The sequence below is a fragment of the Bufo gargarizans genome, chromosome 9 (genome assembly GCF_014858855.1).
Source record: "Bufo gargarizans isolate SCDJY-AF-19 chromosome 9, ASM1485885v1, whole genome shotgun sequence".
In the NCBI taxonomy this organism is placed as follows: Eukaryota; Metazoa; Chordata; class Amphibia; order Anura; family Bufonidae; genus Bufo; species Bufo gargarizans.
The window spans coordinates 22,646,691-22,668,011 of NC_058088.1; the positions used below are offsets into that span (position 1 = coordinate 22,646,691).

General features: G+C 53.1%; 1 protein-coding gene across 1 annotated transcript; it reads left to right on the top strand.

The window, feature by feature from the left end:
• Positions 1 to 4,451: 4,451 nt before the first annotated feature.
• SH3BP5L (SH3 binding domain protein 5 like) lies at positions 4,452 to 17,414 on the top strand. The gene is made up of 7 exons (XM_044268383.1): positions 4,452 to 4,614; positions 8,533 to 8,754; positions 11,452 to 11,514; positions 11,593 to 11,721; positions 12,048 to 12,209; positions 13,941 to 14,114; positions 16,638 to 17,414. Exons 2-7 carry the CDS (start codon positions 8,569 to 8,571, stop codon positions 17,043 to 17,045), a joined length of 1,122 nt encoding a protein of 373 aa, XP_044124318.1. The 5' UTR covers positions 4,452 to 4,614; positions 8,533 to 8,568; the 3' UTR covers positions 17,046 to 17,414.
• The last annotated feature ends 3,907 nt before the right edge of the window (positions 17,415 to 21,321 follow it).

Sequence of the window (21,321 nt, forward strand, 5' to 3'; positions counted from 1 at the left end):
AGTATCACACAGGATAGGATTAGATACACAGCTCAGCAGTCAGTATCACACAGGGTAGGATTAGATACACAGCTCAGCAGACAGTATCACACAGGATAGGATTAGATACACAGCTCAGCAGACATTATCACACAGGATTGGATTAGATACACAGCTCAGCAGACAGTATCACACAGGATAGGATTAGATACACGGCTCAGCAGGCAGTATCACACAGGATAGGATTAGATACACAGCTCAGCAGACTGTATCACATAGGATAGGATTAGATACACAGCTCAGCAGACAGTATCACACAGGATAGGATTAGATACACAGCTCAGCAGACAGTATCACACAGGATAGGATTAGATACACGGCTCAGCAGGCAGTATCACACAGGATAGGATTAGATACACGGCTCAGCAGGCAGTATCACACAGGATAGGATTAGATACACAGCTCAGCAGACTGTATCACATAGGATAGGATTAGATACACAGCTCAGCAGACTGTATCACATAGGATAGGATTAGATACACAGCTCAGCAGACTGTATCACACAGGATAGGATTAGATACACAGCTCAGCAGACAGTATCACACAGGATGGGATTAGATACACAGCTCAGCAGACAGTATCACACAGGATGGGATTAGATACACAGCTCAGCAATCAGTATCACACAGGATAGGATTAGATACACAGCTCAGCAGACAGTATCACACAGGATGGGATTAGATACACAGCTCAGCAGACAGTATCACACAGGACAGGATTAGATACACAGCTCAGCAGACTGTATCACACAGGATAGGATTAGATACACAGCTCAGCAGACTGTATCACACAGGATTAGATACACAGCTCAGCAGACAGTATCACACAGGATAGGATTAGATACACAGCTCAGCAGGCAGTATCACACAGGATAGGATTAGATACACAGCTCAGCAGACAGTATCACACAGGAGAGGATTAGATACCCGGCTCAACAGACTGTATCACACAGGATAGGATTAGATACACAGCTCAGCAGACAGTATCACACAGGATGGTATTAGATACACAGCTCAGCACACAGTATCACACAGGATAGGATTAGATACACAGCTCAGCAGACAGTATCACACAGGATAGGATTAGATACACAGCTCAGCAGACAGTATCACACAGGATATGATTAGATACACAGCTCAGCAGACAGTATCACACAGGATAGGATTAGATACACAGCTCAGCAGTCAGTATCACACAGGATAGTATTAGATACACAGCTCTGCAGACAGTATCACACAGGATAGGATTAGATACACAGCTCAGCAGACAGTATCACACAGGAGAGGATTAGATACACAGCTCAGCAGACAGTATCACACAGGAGAGGATTAGATACACAGCTCAGCAGACAGTATCACACAGGATAGGATTAGATACACAGCTCAGCAGACAGTATCACACAGGAGAGGATTAGATACACAGCTCAGCAGACAGTATCACACAGGATGGGATTAGATACACAGCTCAGCAGACAGTATCACACAGGATAGGATTAGATACACAGCTCAGCAATCAGTATCACACAGGATAGGATTAGATACACAGTAGGGCTGTCGAATATAATCGATGCAGCGATGCATCGCGATTCGACCCCCGGCGATTCTGCATCGATGCGGTTGCTTTAAATAATCGATGCATGTTGATGACGTCAGCGTCGCGTCCGCCGTGCAGCCGAGTCGGAAAAAAGTTTTTGGGCGCCTTCTTTCCCGCCTCCCGCGTCAGAGGGGGTGGCCACAACATTGAGTGAGCCAGGTCTGACTGAGTGAGGAGGAGCTGGAGGCGTGGTTTCCGCGCATCTCCGGCTCCCAGTCAGACACTCAGAAGCAGGCGGCAGTGCGGACGTGCGGTGGCTGGCGGCGAGGTGAGTTTTGTCACCTATGAGTATGTAATATCTACCTCCAAAGCGCCTGCCACCTACACAGCATATACACCTACCGCCTGCCACCTACACAGCTCATATTGCCGCTTCTCATACCTTTGCCGCCCGCGCCATGTTTCTTCTTTATTTTTTTCGGTTGTGTCTCTTCTCTTCTTATTCTTCCCCTCCGTCTACAGTGGACGGAACTTTAGGTTCCGGGTCTATGAAAGGCGGTCAAACAGCGGCCCCTAGTGGCCAGTCTGGGAATGTCTACATTTATCTCACACTATTCAGGAGATTGCTCCCAGCAGGAGGTGATCCACACTGACAACTCTCAGCTAAGGGCAGGGATCTGAAACTGCTGGGGTGTCAGATTTACTGACAGTTACTGATCCTGCACCATCAGAGCCCCTTCACACGTGTATCAGTCCCTACTGAGAGGATGGTTATTGTGGATACAATGTAGCATACACAGGATCTATCAACCTGAAACCTCCAGGACTAACATACTGATGGTCTCTCAGGTTCTTTCACACTTGCGTTTTTCTTTTCCGGCATAGAGTTCCGTCCTAGGAGCTCAATACCGGAAAAGAACTGACCAGTTTTATCCTAATGCATTCTGAATGGAGAGCAATCCGTTCAGGAGGCATCAGTTCAGTCCCTCTTACGTTTTTTGACCGGAGAGAATACCGCAGCATGCTACAGTTTTCTCTCCTGCCAAAAATCCTGAACACTTGCCGGATCCAGCTTTAAACTTATATTGAAATGTATTAGTGCCAGATCCGGCATTAAAATTGCTGCATTGACGGATCCGTTCTTCCGATCTGCGCAGACCCTTAAATCTGTGAAAAAAATAAACACCGGATCCGTTTTTCCAGATGACACCGGAGAGACAGATCCGGTATTTCAATGCATTTGTCAGACGGATCCGCCTGACAAATGCATCCGTTTGCGTCCAGATTGCCGGAATCCTCTGACGCAAGTGTGAAAGTAGCATTAAGCACAGCCTCGAGCACCAATGTAAACTCTCTACCGCCGCCTACCATGTGCCATGTGGTAATAATCGTGATGCATCGCCGAATCGAATCGTGGACTTGATAATCGTAATCGCATCGAATCGTGAGACGAGTGAAGATGCGCAGCCCTAATACACAGCTCAGCAGACAGTATCACACAGGATAGGATTAGATACACAGCTCAGCAGACAGTATCACACAGGATAGGATTAGATACACAGCTCAGCAGACAGTATCACACAGGATAGGATTAGATACACAGCTCAGCAGACAGTATCACACAGGATAGGATTAGATACACGGCTCAGCAGACTGTATCACACAGGAGAGGATTAGATACACAGCTCAGCAGGCAGTATCGCACAGGATAGGATTAGATACACGGCTCAGCAGACAGTATCACACAGGATAGGATTAGATACACGGCTCAGCAGGCAGTATCACACAGGATAGGATTAGATACACGGCTCAGCAGGCAGTATCACACAGGATAGGATTAGATACACGGCTCAGCAGGCAGTATCACACAGGATAGGATTAGATACACAGCTCAGCAGACTGTATCACATAGGATAGGATTAGATACACAGCTCAGCAATCAGTATCACACAGGATAGGATTAGATACACAGCTCAGCAGACTGTATCACACAGGATAGGATTAGATACACAGCTCAGCAGACTGTATCACACAGGATGGGATTAGATACACAGCTCAGCAGACTGTATCACACAGGATAGGATTAGATACACGGCTCAGCAGGCAGTATCACACAGGATAGGATTAGATACACGGCTCAGCAGGCAGTATCACACAGGATAGGATTAGATACACAGCTCAGCAGACTGTATCACATAGGATAGGATTAGATACACAGCTCAGCAATCAGTATCACACAGGATAGGATTAGATACACAGCTCAGCAGACTGTATCACACAGGATAGGATTAGATACACAGCTCAGCAGGCAGTATCACACAGGATAGGATTAGATACACGGCTCAGCAGGCAGTATCACACAGGATAGGATTAGATACACGGCTCAGCAGGCAGTATCACACAGGATAGGATTAGATACACAGCTCAGCAGGCAGTATCACACAGGATAGGATTAGATACACAGCTCAGCAGACAGTATCACACAGGATAGGTTCGGGCACAATGCTCATGTACAGCTTTAGTATCCGGTAGGCATTCTGGGACTTGTGGTTCCTCCACAGACAGGTCAGGGTCTGCCCAGGATGACAGTAATGGCTGCTTCCTTCCAGCCCGCGCCTCTGCCTCATTGAAGTGAATGGCCCCGGCTGCACTACCACACGCATCCTGTGCACGGCCGTGGCGCTGCTCCTGGGAAGATGAAGCCATTGCTGTTCTCAGGTGACGGCTGCTAGGAACTAGAAAACCTGGCGAGCGGTTTCCATGGTAACAGGGGGGCCATGCTGCGTTTCCATAGCAGCAGGGCGCGCACTGCTCAGTATTCTCCCGTACGGACGCCGTCGCTCAGCCCGCCCCGCCATCTTGTCGTACGGAAGGACCCCTGATTCAGCTTCCGGTTCCGGGTCACCGGGCGCCGCCTAGACCCCAGGCAACCGGACCAACAAGCACAACAAGGCTGCGCTGGGGGTCTTTGTGACGTCATTGACAGCTCCGTGACGTCACAGCGGGTGGTCTATCCCAGGATGGCCTAAGAAGAAGGCGCAGGTGGGTGTATTGTCCGTGTCATGTGACTGGTGTTGGGTGAGCGGGGCCCGGCGGGGCAGGGGCCCCTAGTGTGCTCCCTGGGGCTCGGCCTGCCAGTGCTGGGCCCTGTCCGGGAACATGGCTCCATGGAGGAACTACAAGTCCCAGCAGCCCAGCTGTAGTAGTACAGTGCAGGCCCAGAACAGAGGAGCCGCCTGTGTGATACTGTCATCAGGGGGACTAGATGTAACAGGAGGAGCTCAGGAGCCCCACCCACAAATACTGGCCACTCCCACTACATCGGGAGCGCCTGCCGGGGAGCGCCCCCCCCCCCGTGTACAGCGCCTGCCGGGGAGCGCCCCCCCCCCCGTGTACAGCGCCTGCCGGGAAGCGCGCCCCCCCCCCCCCCCGTGTACAGCGCCTGCCGGGAAGCGCGCCCCCCGTGTACAGCACCTGCCGGGGAGCGCGCCCCCCCCGTGTACAGCGCCTGCCGGGGAGCGCGCCCCCCCCCCCGTGTACAGCGCCTGCCGGGGAGCGCGCCCCCCCCCCGTGTACAGCGCCTGCCGGGGAGCGCGCCCCACCCCGTGTACAGCGCCTGCCGGGGAGCGCGCCCCCCCCCCCGTGTACAGCGCCTGCCGGGGAGCGCGCCCCCCCCCCCCCCGTGTACAGCGCCTGCCGGGGAGCGCGCCGCCCCCCCGTGTACAGCGCCTGCCGGGGAGCGCCCCCCCCCGTGTACAGCGCCTGCCGGGGAGCGCGCCCCCCCGTGTACAGCGCCTGCCGGGGAGCGCGCCACACCGTGTACAGCGCCTGCCGGGGAGCGCGCCACACCGTGTACAGCGCCTGCCGGGGAGCGCGCCACACCGTGTACAGCGCCTGCCGGGGAGCGCGCCACACCGTGTACAGCGCCTGCCGGGGAGCGCGCCACCCCGTGTACAGCGCCTGCCGGGAAGCACGCCCCCCCGTGTATAGCGCCTGCCGGGAGCGCGCCCCCCCCCCGTGTACAGCGCCTGCCGGGAGCGCGCCCCCCTGTGTACAGCGCCTGACGGGGAGCGCGCCCCCTGCTTACAGCGCCTGCTGGAGAGCAGTCGCTTGTTACAATGTATCAGTGCATAAAGTAAACGGAATCCCTCGTCCTGCTTGTGTAGATCACAGAGGATTGTGTACTTTGGATTCAGTTGTAACAGGAGACTTTCATGCTCTAGATGTAAATGAAGAGTGCTACCAGTCATTGACAGCAAGCAGAGATCTTGGAGCACTCTTTTTATTATCCAGTCTTTCTGTTCAGTAATTTATTAGCGCCGTCACGTCTGGAGTTGCGGCAGCGAATGACTCCCATGATTTTGCTGCAATTTAGCCCCACCCACTGGCAGTCATGTGACTGCGCTCGGAGCTCCCACAATGCACTGCTCGTGCAAAATTCAGAATTTAGCTTTAGAGAAGAAACCCTGATGTCGCCGAGAATCAGCGCAAAGTATTTACAGGGGGACTCCGGAGATTCTGTAGATCGTTGTCCTGTTGCACAGTGGAGCTCCCCTTTAAATCATGTTTCCCGGGTCCAATATATCTGTCCTGGGTGGGAGATGAGGGCGGTGTCATGGGATGTCAGCGGAGGATCTGATGGGTGGTAGTAGTTGTTACTGTTGGGGGTAATTGTCGCTCTGTCCACTTTGTCGCTAGTGACAACCAGTAACAATGGGGGTGGGGCTTATGAAGAGGACTCGTAATGTGCAGGGAATAGAGCCAGGACTGCGTATAGGACGGGGAAGGGGGTCCTGACAATCGGTGATGATTTCGGGTCACACTTGGGGGGAATTTTCCCCTTTAAAGGGGTTTTCCCCCGACCTCGTCCTGGCGGTAGGTGGTCGGGACTATGGGAGCGACATAACACAGCCCGACCACATACAGCCAGGACGAGGTCGGGGGTCCCAGAGATGGGTGCAGACGTTTATGGCTTTTTATGTGGAGATAGGAATACCCCTTTAAGGAATGGTAAAGCCATTCCTCGTCGCTAAGCGGAGTGGGGGCAGCGGTGAGTGCGCTCTGTGCTCCGCTGAGCGGAGTGGGGGCAGCGGTGAGTGCGCTCTGTGCTCCGCTGAGCGGAGTGGGGGCAGCGGTGAGTGCGCTCTGTGCTCCTCTGAGCGGAGTGGGGGCAGCGGTGAGTGCGCTCTGTGCTCCTCTGAGCGGAGTGGGGGCAGCGGTGAGTGCGCTCTGTGCTCCTCTGAGCGGAGTGGGGGCAGCGGTGAGTGCGCTCTGTGCTCCTCTGAGCGGAGTGGGGGCAGCGGTGAGTGCGCTCTGTGCTCCGCGGAGTGGAGGCAACGGTGAGTGCGCTCTGTGCTCCGCTGAGCGGAGTGGGGGCAGCGGTGAGTGCGCTCTGTGCTCCGCTGAGCGGAGTGGGGGCAGCGGTGAGTGCGCTCTGTGCTCCGCTGAGCGGAGTGGGGGCAGCGGTGAGTGCGCTCTGTGCTCCGCTGAGCGGAGTGGGGGCAGCGGTGAGTGCGCTCTGTGCTCCGCTGAGCGGAGTGGGGGCAGCGGTGAGTGCGCTCTGTGCTCCGCTGAGCGGAGTGGGGGCAGCGGTGAGTGCGCTCTGTGCTCCGCTGAGCGGAGTGGGGGCAGCGGTGAGTGCGCTCTGTGCTCCGCTGAGCGGAGTGGGGGCAGCGGTGAGTGCGCTCTGTGCTCCGCTGAGCGGAGTGGGGGCAGCGGTGAGTGCGCTCTGTGCTCCGCTGAGCGGAGTGGGGGCAGCGGTGAGTGCGCTCTGTGCTCCTCTGAGCGGAGTGGGGGCAGCGGTGAGTGCGCTCTGTGCTCCTCTGAGCGGAGTGGGGGCAGCGGTGAGTGCGCTCTGTGCTCCTCTGAGCGGAGTGGGGGCAGCGGTGAGTGCGCTCTGTGCTCCGCTGAGCGGAGTGGGGGCAGCGGTGAGTGCGCTCTGTGCTCCGCTGAGCGGAGTGGGGGCAGCGGTGAGTGCGCTCTGTGCTCCGCTGAGCGGAGTGGGGGCAGCGGTGAGTGCGCTCTGTGCTCCGCTGAGCGGAGTGGAGGCAGCGGTGAGTGCGCTCTGTGCTCCGCTGAGCGGAGTGGGGGCAGCGGTGAGTGCGCTCTGTGCTCCGCTGAGCGGAGTGGGGGCAGCGGTGAGTGCGCTCTGTGCTCCGCGGAGTGGAGGCAACGGTGAGTGCGCTCTGTGCTCCGCTGAGCGGAGTGGGGGCAGCGGTGAGTGCGCTCTGTGCTCCGCTGAGCGGAGTGGGGGCAGCGGTGAGTGCGCTCTGTGCTCCGCTGAGCGGAGTGGGGGCAGCGGTGAGTGCGCTCTGTGCTCCGCTGAGCGGAGTGGGGGCAGCGGTGAGTGCGCTCTGTGCTCCGCTGAGCGGAGTGGGGGCAGCGGTGAGTGCGCTCTGTGCTCCGCTGAGCGGAGTGGGGGCAGCGGTGAGTGCGCTCTGTGCTCCGCTGAGCGGAGTGGGGGCAGCGGTGAGTGCGCTCTGTGCTCCGCTGAGCGGAGTGGGGGCAGCGGTGAGTGCGCTCTGTGCTCCGCTGAGCGGAGTGGGGGCAGCGGTGAGTGCGCTCTGTGCTCCGCTGAGCGGAGTGGGGGCAGCGGTGAGTGCGCTCTGTGCTCCGCTGAGTGGAGTGGGGGCAGCGGTGAGTGCGCTCTGTGCTCCGCTGAGCGGAGTGGGGGCAGCGGTGAGTGCGCTCTGTGCTCCGCTGAGCGGAGTGGGGGCAGCGGTGAGTGCGCTCTGTGCTCCGCTGAGCGGAGTGGGGGCAGCGGTGAGTGCGCTCTGTGCTCCGCTGAGCGGAGTGGGGGCAGCGGTGAGTGCGCTCTGTGCTCCGCTGAGCGGAGTGGGGGCAGCGGTGAGTGCGCTCTGTGCTCTGCTGAGCGGAGTGGGGGCAGCGGTGAGTGTGCTCTGTGCTGTGTACGGTATAGCCCGGCGGTCGGTAACGCTCCTCTATGACGCTGTTTTGCAGTTTTCGTGGTACCATGCGCGGCTGAGCTGTCCGGTTATGGAGGTCACAGAGGGATTCCCCCGCGAGCAGAGGCTTCCCACTCCTGGCGCAGAGGGTGACAAGAGCATCCATGCGGAGCTGGCAGGACTCGGCGAGAGCCTTGAGAAGAAAGCACCTGAGGGCCCCGGCGAGGCGAGGAAGGATGAGGGTGAAGTGGAGGAGGAGCTGGACCCCAGGATACAGGTATATATGGCTGTGAGGATGAAAAATCACCCGGGGTCTGACCGCTGGGACCCCACTGATGTCAAAATGGAGTCGGCGCCAACTGAGATGTGTGTTGGGATTGGCACTCTGCCCCCAAGTAGGCGTAGTGCCAAGCAGGGGCATCTATAAGATACACATGTGCCCGCCAACTAGCCCCTAATCATCCAGTGGAGAGGGAGGGTGCACTTCTGAATAAGTCATGTGACCAGAGACTAATAACGCCGCTCCTATACATCGGGGACTGGGCGACGTTTAGGCGTCAGCTCCTCCATCACCGCCTTGCTTTACCTCTCAGTCGACACTTACAGGAGGTGGACGACGGAAAGGAGGATAATCCGCCATGCATAATTCAGTGACTCCTAATGGACGAGGGAGATGTCAGGTCCTGAGCGCAGGGACCGGTGTGAGGGGGCGTCCTCGCAGATGTTACCTTAAAGGGCGTCTGTCAGCAGTTCTGTCCCTATGACGCCGGCTGACCTGGTACATGTGCGCCCGGCAGCTGAAGGCATCTGTGTTGGTGCCCAAATTGCTGAGAAAAATGAGCTTTTAATATATGCAAATGAGCCTCTAGGAGTAACGGGGGCGTTGTCATTACTCCTAGAGGCTCTGCCCTCTCTGGAACTGCTGCGCACTTTGCTGGACAGCGCCAGGCAGTATAAACATCATCACGCCAGGCCCCGTCAATCAAAGTGCAGGGTACGTGGCCCTGGGGTCATTTCGGGTATCGAACTTTCGTTACCCAGTCGATACTTTTATCGATACCGGGATTTGTCTTTAAGGGTCCATTCACACATCCGTGTGTGTTTTGCGGATCCGCAAAACACGGACACCGGCAATGTGCGTTCCGCATTCTGCCGACCACAAATCCCTGGCACTATAATAGAATATGCCTAATTGCGGACAAGAATAGGACATGTTCTATTTTTTTCGGGAACGGTAATGTGGACCCGGAAGTGCGGGTCCGCATTTCCAGAACCGGGCAGCACATCGTGCAGCCCCATAGAAATGAATGGGTCCGCAATTCCGTTCCGCAAAATGCAGAACAGAATTGCGGACGTGTGAATGGAGCCTTATCGATACTAGGCTGCGCTACTGCACAGCCCAGTATCAGAGAACATGGAGCACGCTGCTCTGAGCGCGCCATGTTCCCTCAGCAGCACAGGGAAGAAGGAAGCAGTCTCTCCCTCCTGCCTGTGCTGCTGCCTCCAATGAGAGCGGGGAGGGGACCCTGCCACCAATGAGAGGAGGTGAGGGGACCCTGTGGCCACTGCCACCAATGTTTTTAATACTGGGGATGGGGGAGAGCGCACTGCGCCACCATTGATAATTAACGTTTAATATACAACTACAGCCGGCGGCAGAAACACATTGCCGGCACCCTGCCTCTGACAGGGTGCTGCGAGCCACAGCAATTAACCCCTCAGGTGTCGCACCTGAGGGGTTAACTGCCGCTTATCGCAGCGCCCTGTCAGCGCTCCTGTGCCGGCAATGTGTTTCTGCCGCCGGCTGTACTTGTATATTAAACGTTAATTATCATTGGTGGCGCAGTGCGCTCTCCCCCATCCCCAGTATTAAAAACATTGGTGGCAGTGGCCACAGGGTCTTCTCACCTCCTCTAATTGGTGGCAGTGGCAGCTTCTGATCGGAGCCCCAGCAGGGTAATCCTGGGGTTCCGATCGGTTACCATGGCAGCCAGGACGCTACTGAAGCTCTGGCTGCCATGGTGACCTCCCTGCTGCTGTGTGTACAGGGCAGCAGGGAGAGTGCGAGATCTATCAGGGTGAATAGGACAAGGGTTCTAGCCCCTAAGGGGGGAAATAGTTAATAAATAAATAAATTGTAAAAAAAAAAAAAAGAATTACATATCGCCACGTCCGAAAAGTCCAAACTGTTAAAAAAAAATATCTTCTATATGTTAAAAATATCTCCTATGCGGTGAACGCCGTAAAATAAAAAAATGTAAAATAAAAACTGCGCGGTTCAACATTTTTTTTAATTTTTTTTTTGTCACCTTGTCTCCCCCAAAAATAGGATCGGACTGTTCGATTATGGGCCGGACGTTCCATAAAATGCGGAATGCACGCGGCTTTTTTTGTCGTTTTATTTTTTTCGAATGGTATGGAGTATCGCAATACTTTTTTATGGTATTGAAAACTAATCAAAATGTTGGTATCGAAACAGTTAAAGAACTCTAGGTGTAAGGGTAACGCCCCCGTTGCTCCTAGAGGCTCATTTGCATATATAATACATCATTTTTCTCAGCAACGAGGGCACATATGAACATGGGACCAACACAGATGCCGTCAGCTGCCAAGCGCACATGTAACAGGTCAGCCAGTGTCATAGGTACAAAACTGCTGACAGCTGCCGTGTAAGGGTCAGCAGGTGCTGGGGCGATTCAATAGTTCCGAAATCATTCTTTTATTGTCCCGAAATTGAGGACATTGGTGCCCAGCCTTCTCTGAGCCGGGAGGGTCCTAGACTAGGGCTAATCTCCAAGGGGGCGCCACTAAAGGTTGTCAGCCCTTTCCCATCCTCCACCCAAATCAGTAATGGTAGAAAAGGGTGGAGCACTTTAATGAAGTTCCTCGGCTAAATTAAAATGTTTCCGAATTGATTTGCCCCCCCCTGCCCCCCCCCTGCTCCCCCGCTGATTCTCTGTCTTGTGCTCCTCAGGAGGAACTGGAGCGTCTGAACCAGGCAAGCGAGGAGATTAACCTGCTGGAGCTGCAGTTGGATGTAAGTGCCGCGCTCCGTCCTTCTATGTCACTGTATCCGCCTAAAGAGCACTGACGTGTTACACGCTGCCCCCTGCAGGATGCCCGCACCGCCTACCGCCGCATACTGACCGAGTCCACCAGACGCCTGAACACATTGGCCACTCAGCTCGGGGCTTGTATCGAGAAGGCCAGGCCGTACTATGAAGCTCGGAGACTGGCCAAGGAGGTAGCACTCGCTCTGCTGCGGGCGGGGGGCGGGGGGGGGGGGGGTCGGGGAGGTTTATATTTAGAGATGATAAATGGAAATTAAATATTCATCGACTCCTTTCTGCATCGTCAGATCTCGCCAGCCGCTCCCCGGGCTGATAACGGTAAGCAGTAGCCTGCATTCAGCTGCACAGTGGAGAGTAATCTGGCATCTGTTCATCCAGAAAGTCTGATAATCCGCCACTGGTTTCCAGTATAATGTGGAATGTCACAGAAGCTGAAGATAATTGGGACAATGAGGAGATTCGATTTAAGTACTTTACATTTGTCATTTTCCGTTCCCAGGCCCAGCAGGACACACACAGCGCAGCTCTGCGGTACGAGAGGGCGGTCAGCATGCACTCCGCAGCACGGGAGATGGTGTTTGTCGCAGAGCAGGGGGTCACCGCCGACAAGAACAGGCTGGACCCGACCTGGCAAGAAATGCTGAACCACGCCACCTGCAAAGTGAGAGCGGGAGGGCAGCTATAGGGCGGCATAGAGAGTGGGAGCGTGCACTCCTCCTCTGTAATATGTTCAGATTCAAAGCCTGCCCTCCTTAGGGCCACTGCTCCCCAGACGCCGCCCATCCTCCTTAGGGCCACTGCTCCCCAGACGCCGCCCATCCTCCTTAGGGCCACTGCTCCCCAGACGCCGCCCATCCTCCTTAGGGCCACTGCTCCCCAGACGCCGCCCATCCTCCTTAGGGCCACTGCTCCCCAGACGCCGCCCATCCTCCTTAGGGCCACTGCTCCCCAGACGCCGCCCATCCTCCTTAGGGCCACTGCTCCCCAGACGCCGCCCATCCTCCTTAGGGCCACTGCTCCCCAGGCGCCGCCCATCCTCCTTAGGGCCACTGCTCCCCAGGCGCCGCCCATCCTCCTTAGGGCCACTGCTCCCCAGGCGCCGCCCATCCTCCTTAGGGCCACTGCTCCCCAGGCGCCGCCCATCCTCCTTAGGGCCACTGCTCCCCAGGCGCCGCCCATCCTCCTTAGGGCCACTGCTCCCCAGGCGCCGCCCATCCTCCTTAGGGCCACTGCTCCCCAGGCGCCGCCCATCCTCCTTAGGGCCACTGCTCCCCAGGCGCCGCCCATCCCCCGGAGGGCCACTGCTCCCCAGGCGCCGCCCATCCTCCTTAGGGCCACTGCTCCCCAGGCGCCGCCCATCCCCCGGAGGGCCACTGCTCCCCAGGCGCCGCCCATCCCCCGGAGGGCCACTGCTCCCCAGGCGCCGCCCATCCCCCGGAGGGCCACTGCTCCCCAGGCGCCGCCCATCCCCCGGAGGGCCACTGCTCCCCAGGCGCCGCCCAGTGAGGCCTCAGTGGTCAGAGCAGGTTTGCGGTATTCACAGGACGTTATATATTCCTTCTGAGCTGCTGTGTGAGGGAAGGAGGAGACACAGGCTCACAGGTTAGGACTTTGAAAGGAGGGAGACGGAGGAAGCAGTGTCTTAGGGTATGCCCACTGGACTCTGAACTTGAAGCTCCATAAGCAGGGAACACTCACTGAGCTCTGAACCTGCAGCTCCACAAGTAGGGAAAACCCACTGACGTCTAAACCTGCAGCTCCCCAAGCAGGGAACACCCACTGAGCTCTAAACCTGCAGCTCCCCAAGCAGGGAACACCCACTGAGCTCTAAACCTGCATCCCCACAAGCAGGGAACACCCACTGAGCTCTAAAGCTGCAGCTTTACAAGCAGGGAACACCCACTGAGCTCTAAACCTGCATCCCCACAAGCAGGGAACACCCACTGAGCTCTAAAGCTGCAGCTTTACAAGCAGGGAACACCCACTGAGCTCTGAACCTGCAGCTTTACAAGCAGGGAACACCCACTGAGCTCTAAACCTGCAGCTTTACAAGCAGGGAAAACCCACTGGGTGATGTCTGTGAGGGTTCTCATTCATCCAGGTCATGGTGTATCAGCAGTAATAAGTCAGAGCAGCTGGACTTCTTGTGTTTTCTCTTAGTCACTTCACTGGTCATCTGACTGGCTGAAAACTAACCCTGATGACTAACCAAACGTCTTCAAGACAAAACACAAGAAGTCCACTTTCTCTCACTTATTACTATTGATATAGTATGGGGGATCTCTGAAGAGCTGGTTCTGAGGCAGGTAAAGCTTTGGGGTGTAGAACATCATAACCCCAGGCCGAACCCCAACAACTTGGAAACTTTCCTTCTTCTGTCCCCTGGTACCAGGTGAACGAGGCTGAGGAGGAGCGGCTGCGCAGTGAGTACGAGCACCAGAGAGTGACCCGTCAGTGCCACGAAGCTGAAGCCAAAGTTCAGACCTTGCAGAAGAGCTTGAAACGCGTCATCATGAAGAGTCGTCCTTACTTTGAACTGAAGGCACAATTCAACACTGTGTTAGAGGTGAGTGACGATGATGAGGGAGGTGCCTCCTGCGGACGGAGGCGTTCCTTCAGTCAATGGCTAATTTATTAACTCCCTGAATATTTTAGCCTTTTCTGATTTTAGTCTCCGTTCTTCTCCACGTTCAAGATATGGATGCAAAGCTGGCACCACCCGTTACAGTGTTACAGCTCGCTCTCTCCCGGCCATGTTGTGTTAGTTGGACATGATCAGGGCTGGTGTTCAACCTCTGGATGTAGAGAGAAATGTTTTCCTTTCACTGACAGCAAGCAGAGATTCCACCTGGCTTCTGTGCAGTGCTTAAAGCATAGTAAAGAGGTAGATGAGGAGGAGGGGGACGCGGCTGCAGATCCTCAGTAAGACATGAGGTGGAGGGGTGTGGGGACATCTGATTGGTTCAGGACACACAGCACAGCTCTGACATCACACCAGGAAGAGCCCGGTCACACAGCAAAAGAGAAGGGGGAGAGGACGACCCTAACTCTGCAGGCTGTGCACATTTGTCTACAGCGGTCGGAGGAGGTGGGAGTATTCTCCGTATATATTCCTTCCCTTAGACGTCAGTCTGGACTCCTGTTGTATGGTGCCGCCTTCCTGAGAGTAGGGCAGATAAGTAGAGCAGAGCGCCCGCTGCCTCGTGGGGGGCTCCGCTGTTTATGGCTGGCAGTGAAGCTGCTCGGAGGTGCCGTACACCGCTTGGCAGTCAGGAGGAAAATGCAATTTACCTACTAAACCACAAGGCCATTATACGCCCGCCGCTCATCCTGTATCTGTGCAAAATACAATCCAAGCCTCTCGGTGACCATTCCGGACTTGGCGATCTGTGACTGGAACGTCCGTACAATGCAGCCTCACTACATTACAACATGGTTTTAAAGGGCTCATCCAGTCAAGCTTAAAGGGATTATCCGGGAATGAATACAATTACTGAAAATACCTAAATATGACTTTATTATAAATATACTGCCAAATAGTTTTCATTGTTTATAATGGCCCGTTTTCTCTAGGGGGCAAGCATCAGGGGAAATAAAATGGCCGCTGCCCTATTAGCGCACACGAAACCCGTCCTAATGACAAGGCTGGCTGGGTTACATCAAAGCAGTGAGCTGAGGCGCTGTCTCGGCTGTCATGAATTACAATATTGCATACCGCTGATATCTGCTATGTGTGAAGGGAGCAAAGTAAAAGTACAGAGGACGGGTGGGGGGTTTGGTAACGTGGCAGAGCGCATACAAGTGCCACATCCCCCCCCCCCCCCCCCTCCTTGTCCGTCCGCTCTGCACTTCCACTTTACTCCCTTCACACACTGATATCAGCAGTATGTATTTTTTGTAATTCATGACAGCCAGAATAAGGCCAGGGCTACTCGCACAAAAGTCGCGCGACAACTTTTACAATTATAGTCTATATTGTCGCACTGCGACACGACAGTCGCAAAAAATCCGTACAAGATGGATTTTTATGCGACACCATAGACTATCATTATAAAAAGTGTTGTGCGACATTAATGTCACGCAACACATGTTGCAGTGTAGTTGTACCGGTGTCGCCGTGTAGCGCGTCAGCCTAATGAGCGCTTCAGCTCACTGCTCTCATGTGACCCATCCAGCTGTTGTATTAGGACGGGTTTTGTGCGTGCGAACAGGGCAGCGGCCATTTTCAGTGATTTTATTTTAATAATTCCCGGAGAACCCCTTTTAGTTGGCATCAAAACTTTCTAACATACTTCAGGATCTCGACTTGCTGTCAGTGAATGGGAACATTCTTATCTGCATTCAGAAGCTAAAGTCTCTACACACTCAGGCTACATGCACACAAACGTATTTTGTTTCCGTGTCCATTCTGTTTTTTTTTTTTGCGGATCGGATGCGGACCCATTCATTTCAATGGGTTCGCAAAAAATGCGGACAGCACGTCGTGTGCTGTCCGCATCAGTATGTCCGTTCCATAGCCCCGGGTTTTAGGCATTGTTACAATGGATCCGTAAAAAAAGACAAACGGATGGCATACGGATGTCGTTTTTTTATTTTTTTTTGCGAATCGCAAAACACATACGGTTGTGTGCATGTAGCCTTAGAGGCATACACCCATCCTGTAACGTAAAGGCATCACTTTCTGATCAGTGGGTGGCCAAACTCTTTAACCCCCCCAGGATGCTGATAATTCAGGGGTGCAGCTTTAGTTTCGTGCCGTGGCCCCTTCACTTCCCATGCAGAGCAGCGCCCGGACAGTGCTGCGTTTTCCTGCACAGATAGGTGGAAAAACTCAAAAAGAGGCAGTTCTGATCTACCGCTGTGGCCCCTCCATTCTCAGGATAGGGGACGATCCCAGTGGTCTGGCCCCCGCCAATCAGTTATGGCATGGGAAGATGGGAATAACCTTATTATACTTTTCACACAGCTGAAGTTTGTTACTATGTGTCGCTGCTGCGTTTAGCTTACGAAGGATTGTAACAAACTGCAGCTGTGCGAGCGGGACTAGGCCAGGACTGGATTTCACAAGGGACTGTTGATTGTCTTCCAGGAACACAAGGCTCGGGTCACCTCCTTGGAAGTCAAAGTGTCGCAGTCAAAGCTGAGATACTCCGGCACACTGCGTAATTTGGAGCTGATAAGCGAGGAGATCCACGCCCGCCGCACACACGGGCCTCTTTTAACGCTTAGGGCCCCACCTCTCGGAGCCGAAGCCCCCGCCTCCCTGCCAGAAGGGGAAGAGGGCCCACTGGCAGACACTGTCTCCCTCATCAGCCTGCAGACCATCGCATCCGATCTGCAGAAGAGCGATTCCGTGGAACACTTGAAGGGTCTGAGCGACGTGACCAGCTTGGATGGAAGGGACACAGAACCCGAGGACGGCGAGAGTAGCAAAGAGCGAGGAGGGGGCAGAGCGAGCGGAGGGATGTTCAGACATAACAGGAGCGTCAGTCTGTGAGCTGAGGGGGGGCTGGGGTTAGGTCTACGGAGAGAGGAGCTGGTGGCATTGAAGCAAGCTATAGGGGAAGACGCAGCTAGAAAAGCAGGGGCTCTTCATATATTGTACGAGGCACCAAGGAGGGAGGTGGGGGAGTAAAACTACTAACTAAAGACTGGAGCGAAGAGAGGCCCGACTCTAATCCATTGACATTTTCCAGCAGAACGCTTCTAGGTCTAGGGAAGTATTTGTAGCCGGAACAGGAGGGCGCTTCTTCAGTATTGAGGACATAGGCGGGTGACGCGGACTGTGACACGTCTCGCTGCTATGAGAACTGTCTCTGTTTGATGCAGCACTATGTCGCTCTAAATAAAAATATGTTGTGATGTCTCCGTGTGTGTGGACAGTGCCATGGACGACGTCCTATGTAGGGCAACGCAATACGCAGTAGAGCCTAAATCGCCACCATGTCAGCGGTACATTTAACCCTTCCCCACAGCGCAGTCTCAGAAGCTGTTCCTGCGCCAGCTACAGCAGGGGTCAGCTGTTTGATCCTGACCGTGGCTTTACAGAGGGAGAGGGCTCCATATGTGCCACTGTGACCCAGCAATGGGGTGTGTTGGGTGTAACCATGACCCCCTAGGCCTGGGGTACTGGAGGCAGGACCTAGCGGGTCACCTGTCAGTATAACACTGCCCTGTATTATTGTGCCCAAACTAGGATGGTTCTTCATCGGAGACATTGGTGGCACCTCTGGGATCTCTAGAAGAGGGTCCCCAAAGTGAAGGAGCGTGCTCCCTCGTTCACTTTGAGGGCTCCGTTTTAGAGACCCCATATCTTTATTTTTTTTACATTTCCGTCATTAGAGCAGTATGAGGCTTGTTATTTGTGGGACGAGTTGTAGTTTTGAGACTTTTTAATACATTTTTACTACACGGTTTGGGAAGTGGATGAGCAAAGAACAAGAATTTTGGTTATTATATATATTTTTTTAATCTAGATTATTTTTTACATTGTTGACCCTGTGGGATAATTAACATGGTGGCTTGGAGTCTGTACGGCTGCAGTGATATTGATCGTGTAGTTTTTTTAACCCTCTCCAGCCGCGTTGGGATTTCGATGCAATGCTTAGACTTGGCTGCGGTACAAGGTGTATTGGAATTAAAGGAGGCCTGACATAATTTAATCCCTTCACGCACCCGGACGTAATTGTACATCTGAGGTGCGCAAGCGTAGAGCGGGTTCACGAGCTGAGCGTGCTCCATACGTGGTGGGTGTCAGCTCTGTAATACAGCTCACACCCAGAGATAACGCCACCTCTGGTCATTTAACACCCCCCCCCCCCCCCCCCCCCCAAGATGTCGTGGTCAGTAGCAACTGCGGCATCTAGGCAGTTAGTAGGAGGGGCTCCCTCTGTCTTCTGATTGGAGCCCTTGCAGCAAAATCGCAGGCTTCCAATTGGCTCGGCTATTTCTGTCAGCCTAATAGAAGCAATAGAAGTGAAGGCTCCCAGGCCTGTCATAGCAAACGTCCTCTTAGGCCTCATGCACACGACCGTATGTATTTTGCGGTCCGCAAAAAATACGGATGATGTCGGTTTGCCTTCCGTATTTTGCGGATTGGAACAGTTGGCCCCTAATAGAACAGTTCTATCCTTGTCCGTAATGCAGACAATAATAGGATGTGTTTTGTTTTTTTGCGGAACGGAAATACGGAAATAGAATGCACACGGAGTAACATCGTTTTTTTTTTTGCGGACCCATTGAATTGAATGGTTCCGTATACGGTCCGGTACACATTCGTGTGCATGAGGCCTTAAAGAGGACCTTTCACCTAAAAAAAAAATGTAAACTAAGAACATAGCTTTACTTACATGCCCCCATTAAGTGTTGATCGTTTTTTCTTTTTTCAAATAGTGCCCCCGTTTGTCCGCTATGCCCCCCCGGAATAATTCCCGCCGTCTATGGTAATGAGCCAGCCTCAAATGGGCTGGCTTTAAAAGTTCTCCTCGGCGTGCCTTCTCTCTTCTCCCTGGCATGGAGCGCATCCAATCAGCGCGCTCCGCTCTTAGCCGGATAGACGAAATCGCTCCAGTTCTCTGAAGTCTCGCGAGAACTGGAGCGTCTTCTCCCTGGCTAAGAGCGGAGCGCGCTGATTGGATGCGCTCCGTGCCAGGGAGAAGAGAGAAGGCACGCCGAGGAGAACTTTTAAAGCCAGCCCATTTGAGGCTGGCTCATTACCATAGACGGCGGGAATTATTCCGGGGGGGCATAGCGGACAAACGGGGGCACTATTTGAAAAAAGAAAAAACGATCAACACTTAATGGGGGCATGTAAGTAAAGCTATGTTCTTAGTTTACTTTTTTTTTTTAGGTGAAAGGTCCTCTTTAAGCCTTGCCCAGGCAGAGCAAAAAACAAACCATAGACTGCAATAGTATACTAATGCAGTCTATGGATTAAGCAATCAGAAGATCTCATGTTAAAGTCTCGAAGCAAAAAATGTTCTTAAAATATATAAAAAATTCTAATCACAGCCATTTCCCACTTTTATATGTAAACATAATGGGTATCACTGTGTCTAAATGTCCGAACTATTAGAATATAATCATATTTATCGTGCACGGTAAACGCTGTAATGAAAAAAAAATAAAAAATGGCCGATTTTTTCCTTTTTGTTTTTTAGCATTTTGACGCCACCACCCCCAAAAAATATTTGAATAAAAACTGATCAAAAAGTCTAATTTACCTCTATATGGTGATATGAAAAACCTACAGCTCATCCCGCCAAAAAAAGAAAAACCACAAGCAGTTTTGTAGATGGAAATATAAAAACGTTATAGCTGTCACAATATGGTGAGGCAAAGAAAAACTATTTTATTTTCGAAGGTTATTTAAAAAAAAAAAAAAAGTGGTAAAACCTAATTAAAAATATCTAAATTTGGTATCGCCCTAAACATACTGAACTGCAGAATAAGGTCGTCATGTCAGTATTAGTGCACAATGACATAAAAACGCAAAAAGATGGCAGAATTGCATTTTGCATTAAAAAATATAACTTGTCACAAAAAAACAAGCTCCCCTTCGGCTATGTGAACAGAAAAGTAAAAAAAAAAAAAAAAAGTGGACAACAAAAATTGACTGGGTCCTACAGGGTGTTATCCAGGATTAGAAAAACATGGGCGGTTCCTTTCAGGTGCTTGGAGTTACAAAGGGTGAAATCCTTCCCCCCCAAAAAAAACATGCTGCACATTTAGGCTAGGTCTACACAACGACGTTTTTTTATAATGGTAGTCTATGGTGTCATGCTGCGACTGCGGCACGACAGTCGCAAAAAACCTATTCAAGATGGATTTTTCTGCAACTTGCAGTCGCAGTGCGACACCATAGACTACCATTATAAAAAATTGTTGCGCGACATATGTTGCAGCGTAGTTGTGCCCTATGTGTCGCGCGACACATGTCGTCGTGTAGACCTAGCCTTATGCAACTTTTCGTGAAATTGCTTAAAGGGGTTGTCCCATCTCAGACATATGGGGCATATCGCTAGGATGTGCGGCCGCCCTCCATTCATTCCTATGGGAGTGCCGTAAATAGCCGGGCTGGAATAGGAGGTAATACGGGAAAAGCCGCGGCGCTGTCAGGTAAGGTTCCTGACAATGTACTTCCCCTCACTTGTATGCTGCATCAGTACCACTAACTACACTCAACCCCATCAGGTGAGCATCTCTAATTCAGCTCGTTGTTGCCCTTCTCCTAACGGTCCTACCTAGCTGAGCGACGCGCATTGAAGTCCCATTGAAATGAATGGGAGGCGCACTGTGCAAGCGCGGCTACCTCTCCTTCCATTCTATGGGGCTGATGGAAATAGCTGAGCCAGCACTCTTTCGGCACTCCCTTAGGAATGAATGAAGGGCAGCCGCGCATGCCCAGTGCACCCTCCAGCTCCGTTCTAAGTATAGATGTGGGTCCCTATCAGACATTGGGGACATACCCTACAAATATGACCCCAACATACCCCTTCAAAATCTCATCCCCTCAGCTGGTACTGTAAAATGCTGCTGATTTGCTGCACATTTTCATCATATCCGTCCTGTGTGGACATTCCAAGACAAAGCCTTTTAACCAGTTGTTTTTCACTACATCCACTTGTGTTCCATCTAACCAGAAAAAGATGGTGCATGAAATGATTCTGTGGAGGTAAAGCGCGTCCTGCTGGAATCACAGGCAAGAATCCTCAAATTTGCTCACACCTCAGAAGATGGAGGTTGTTCCCGGTTGACTTGTATCTGGATTCCTG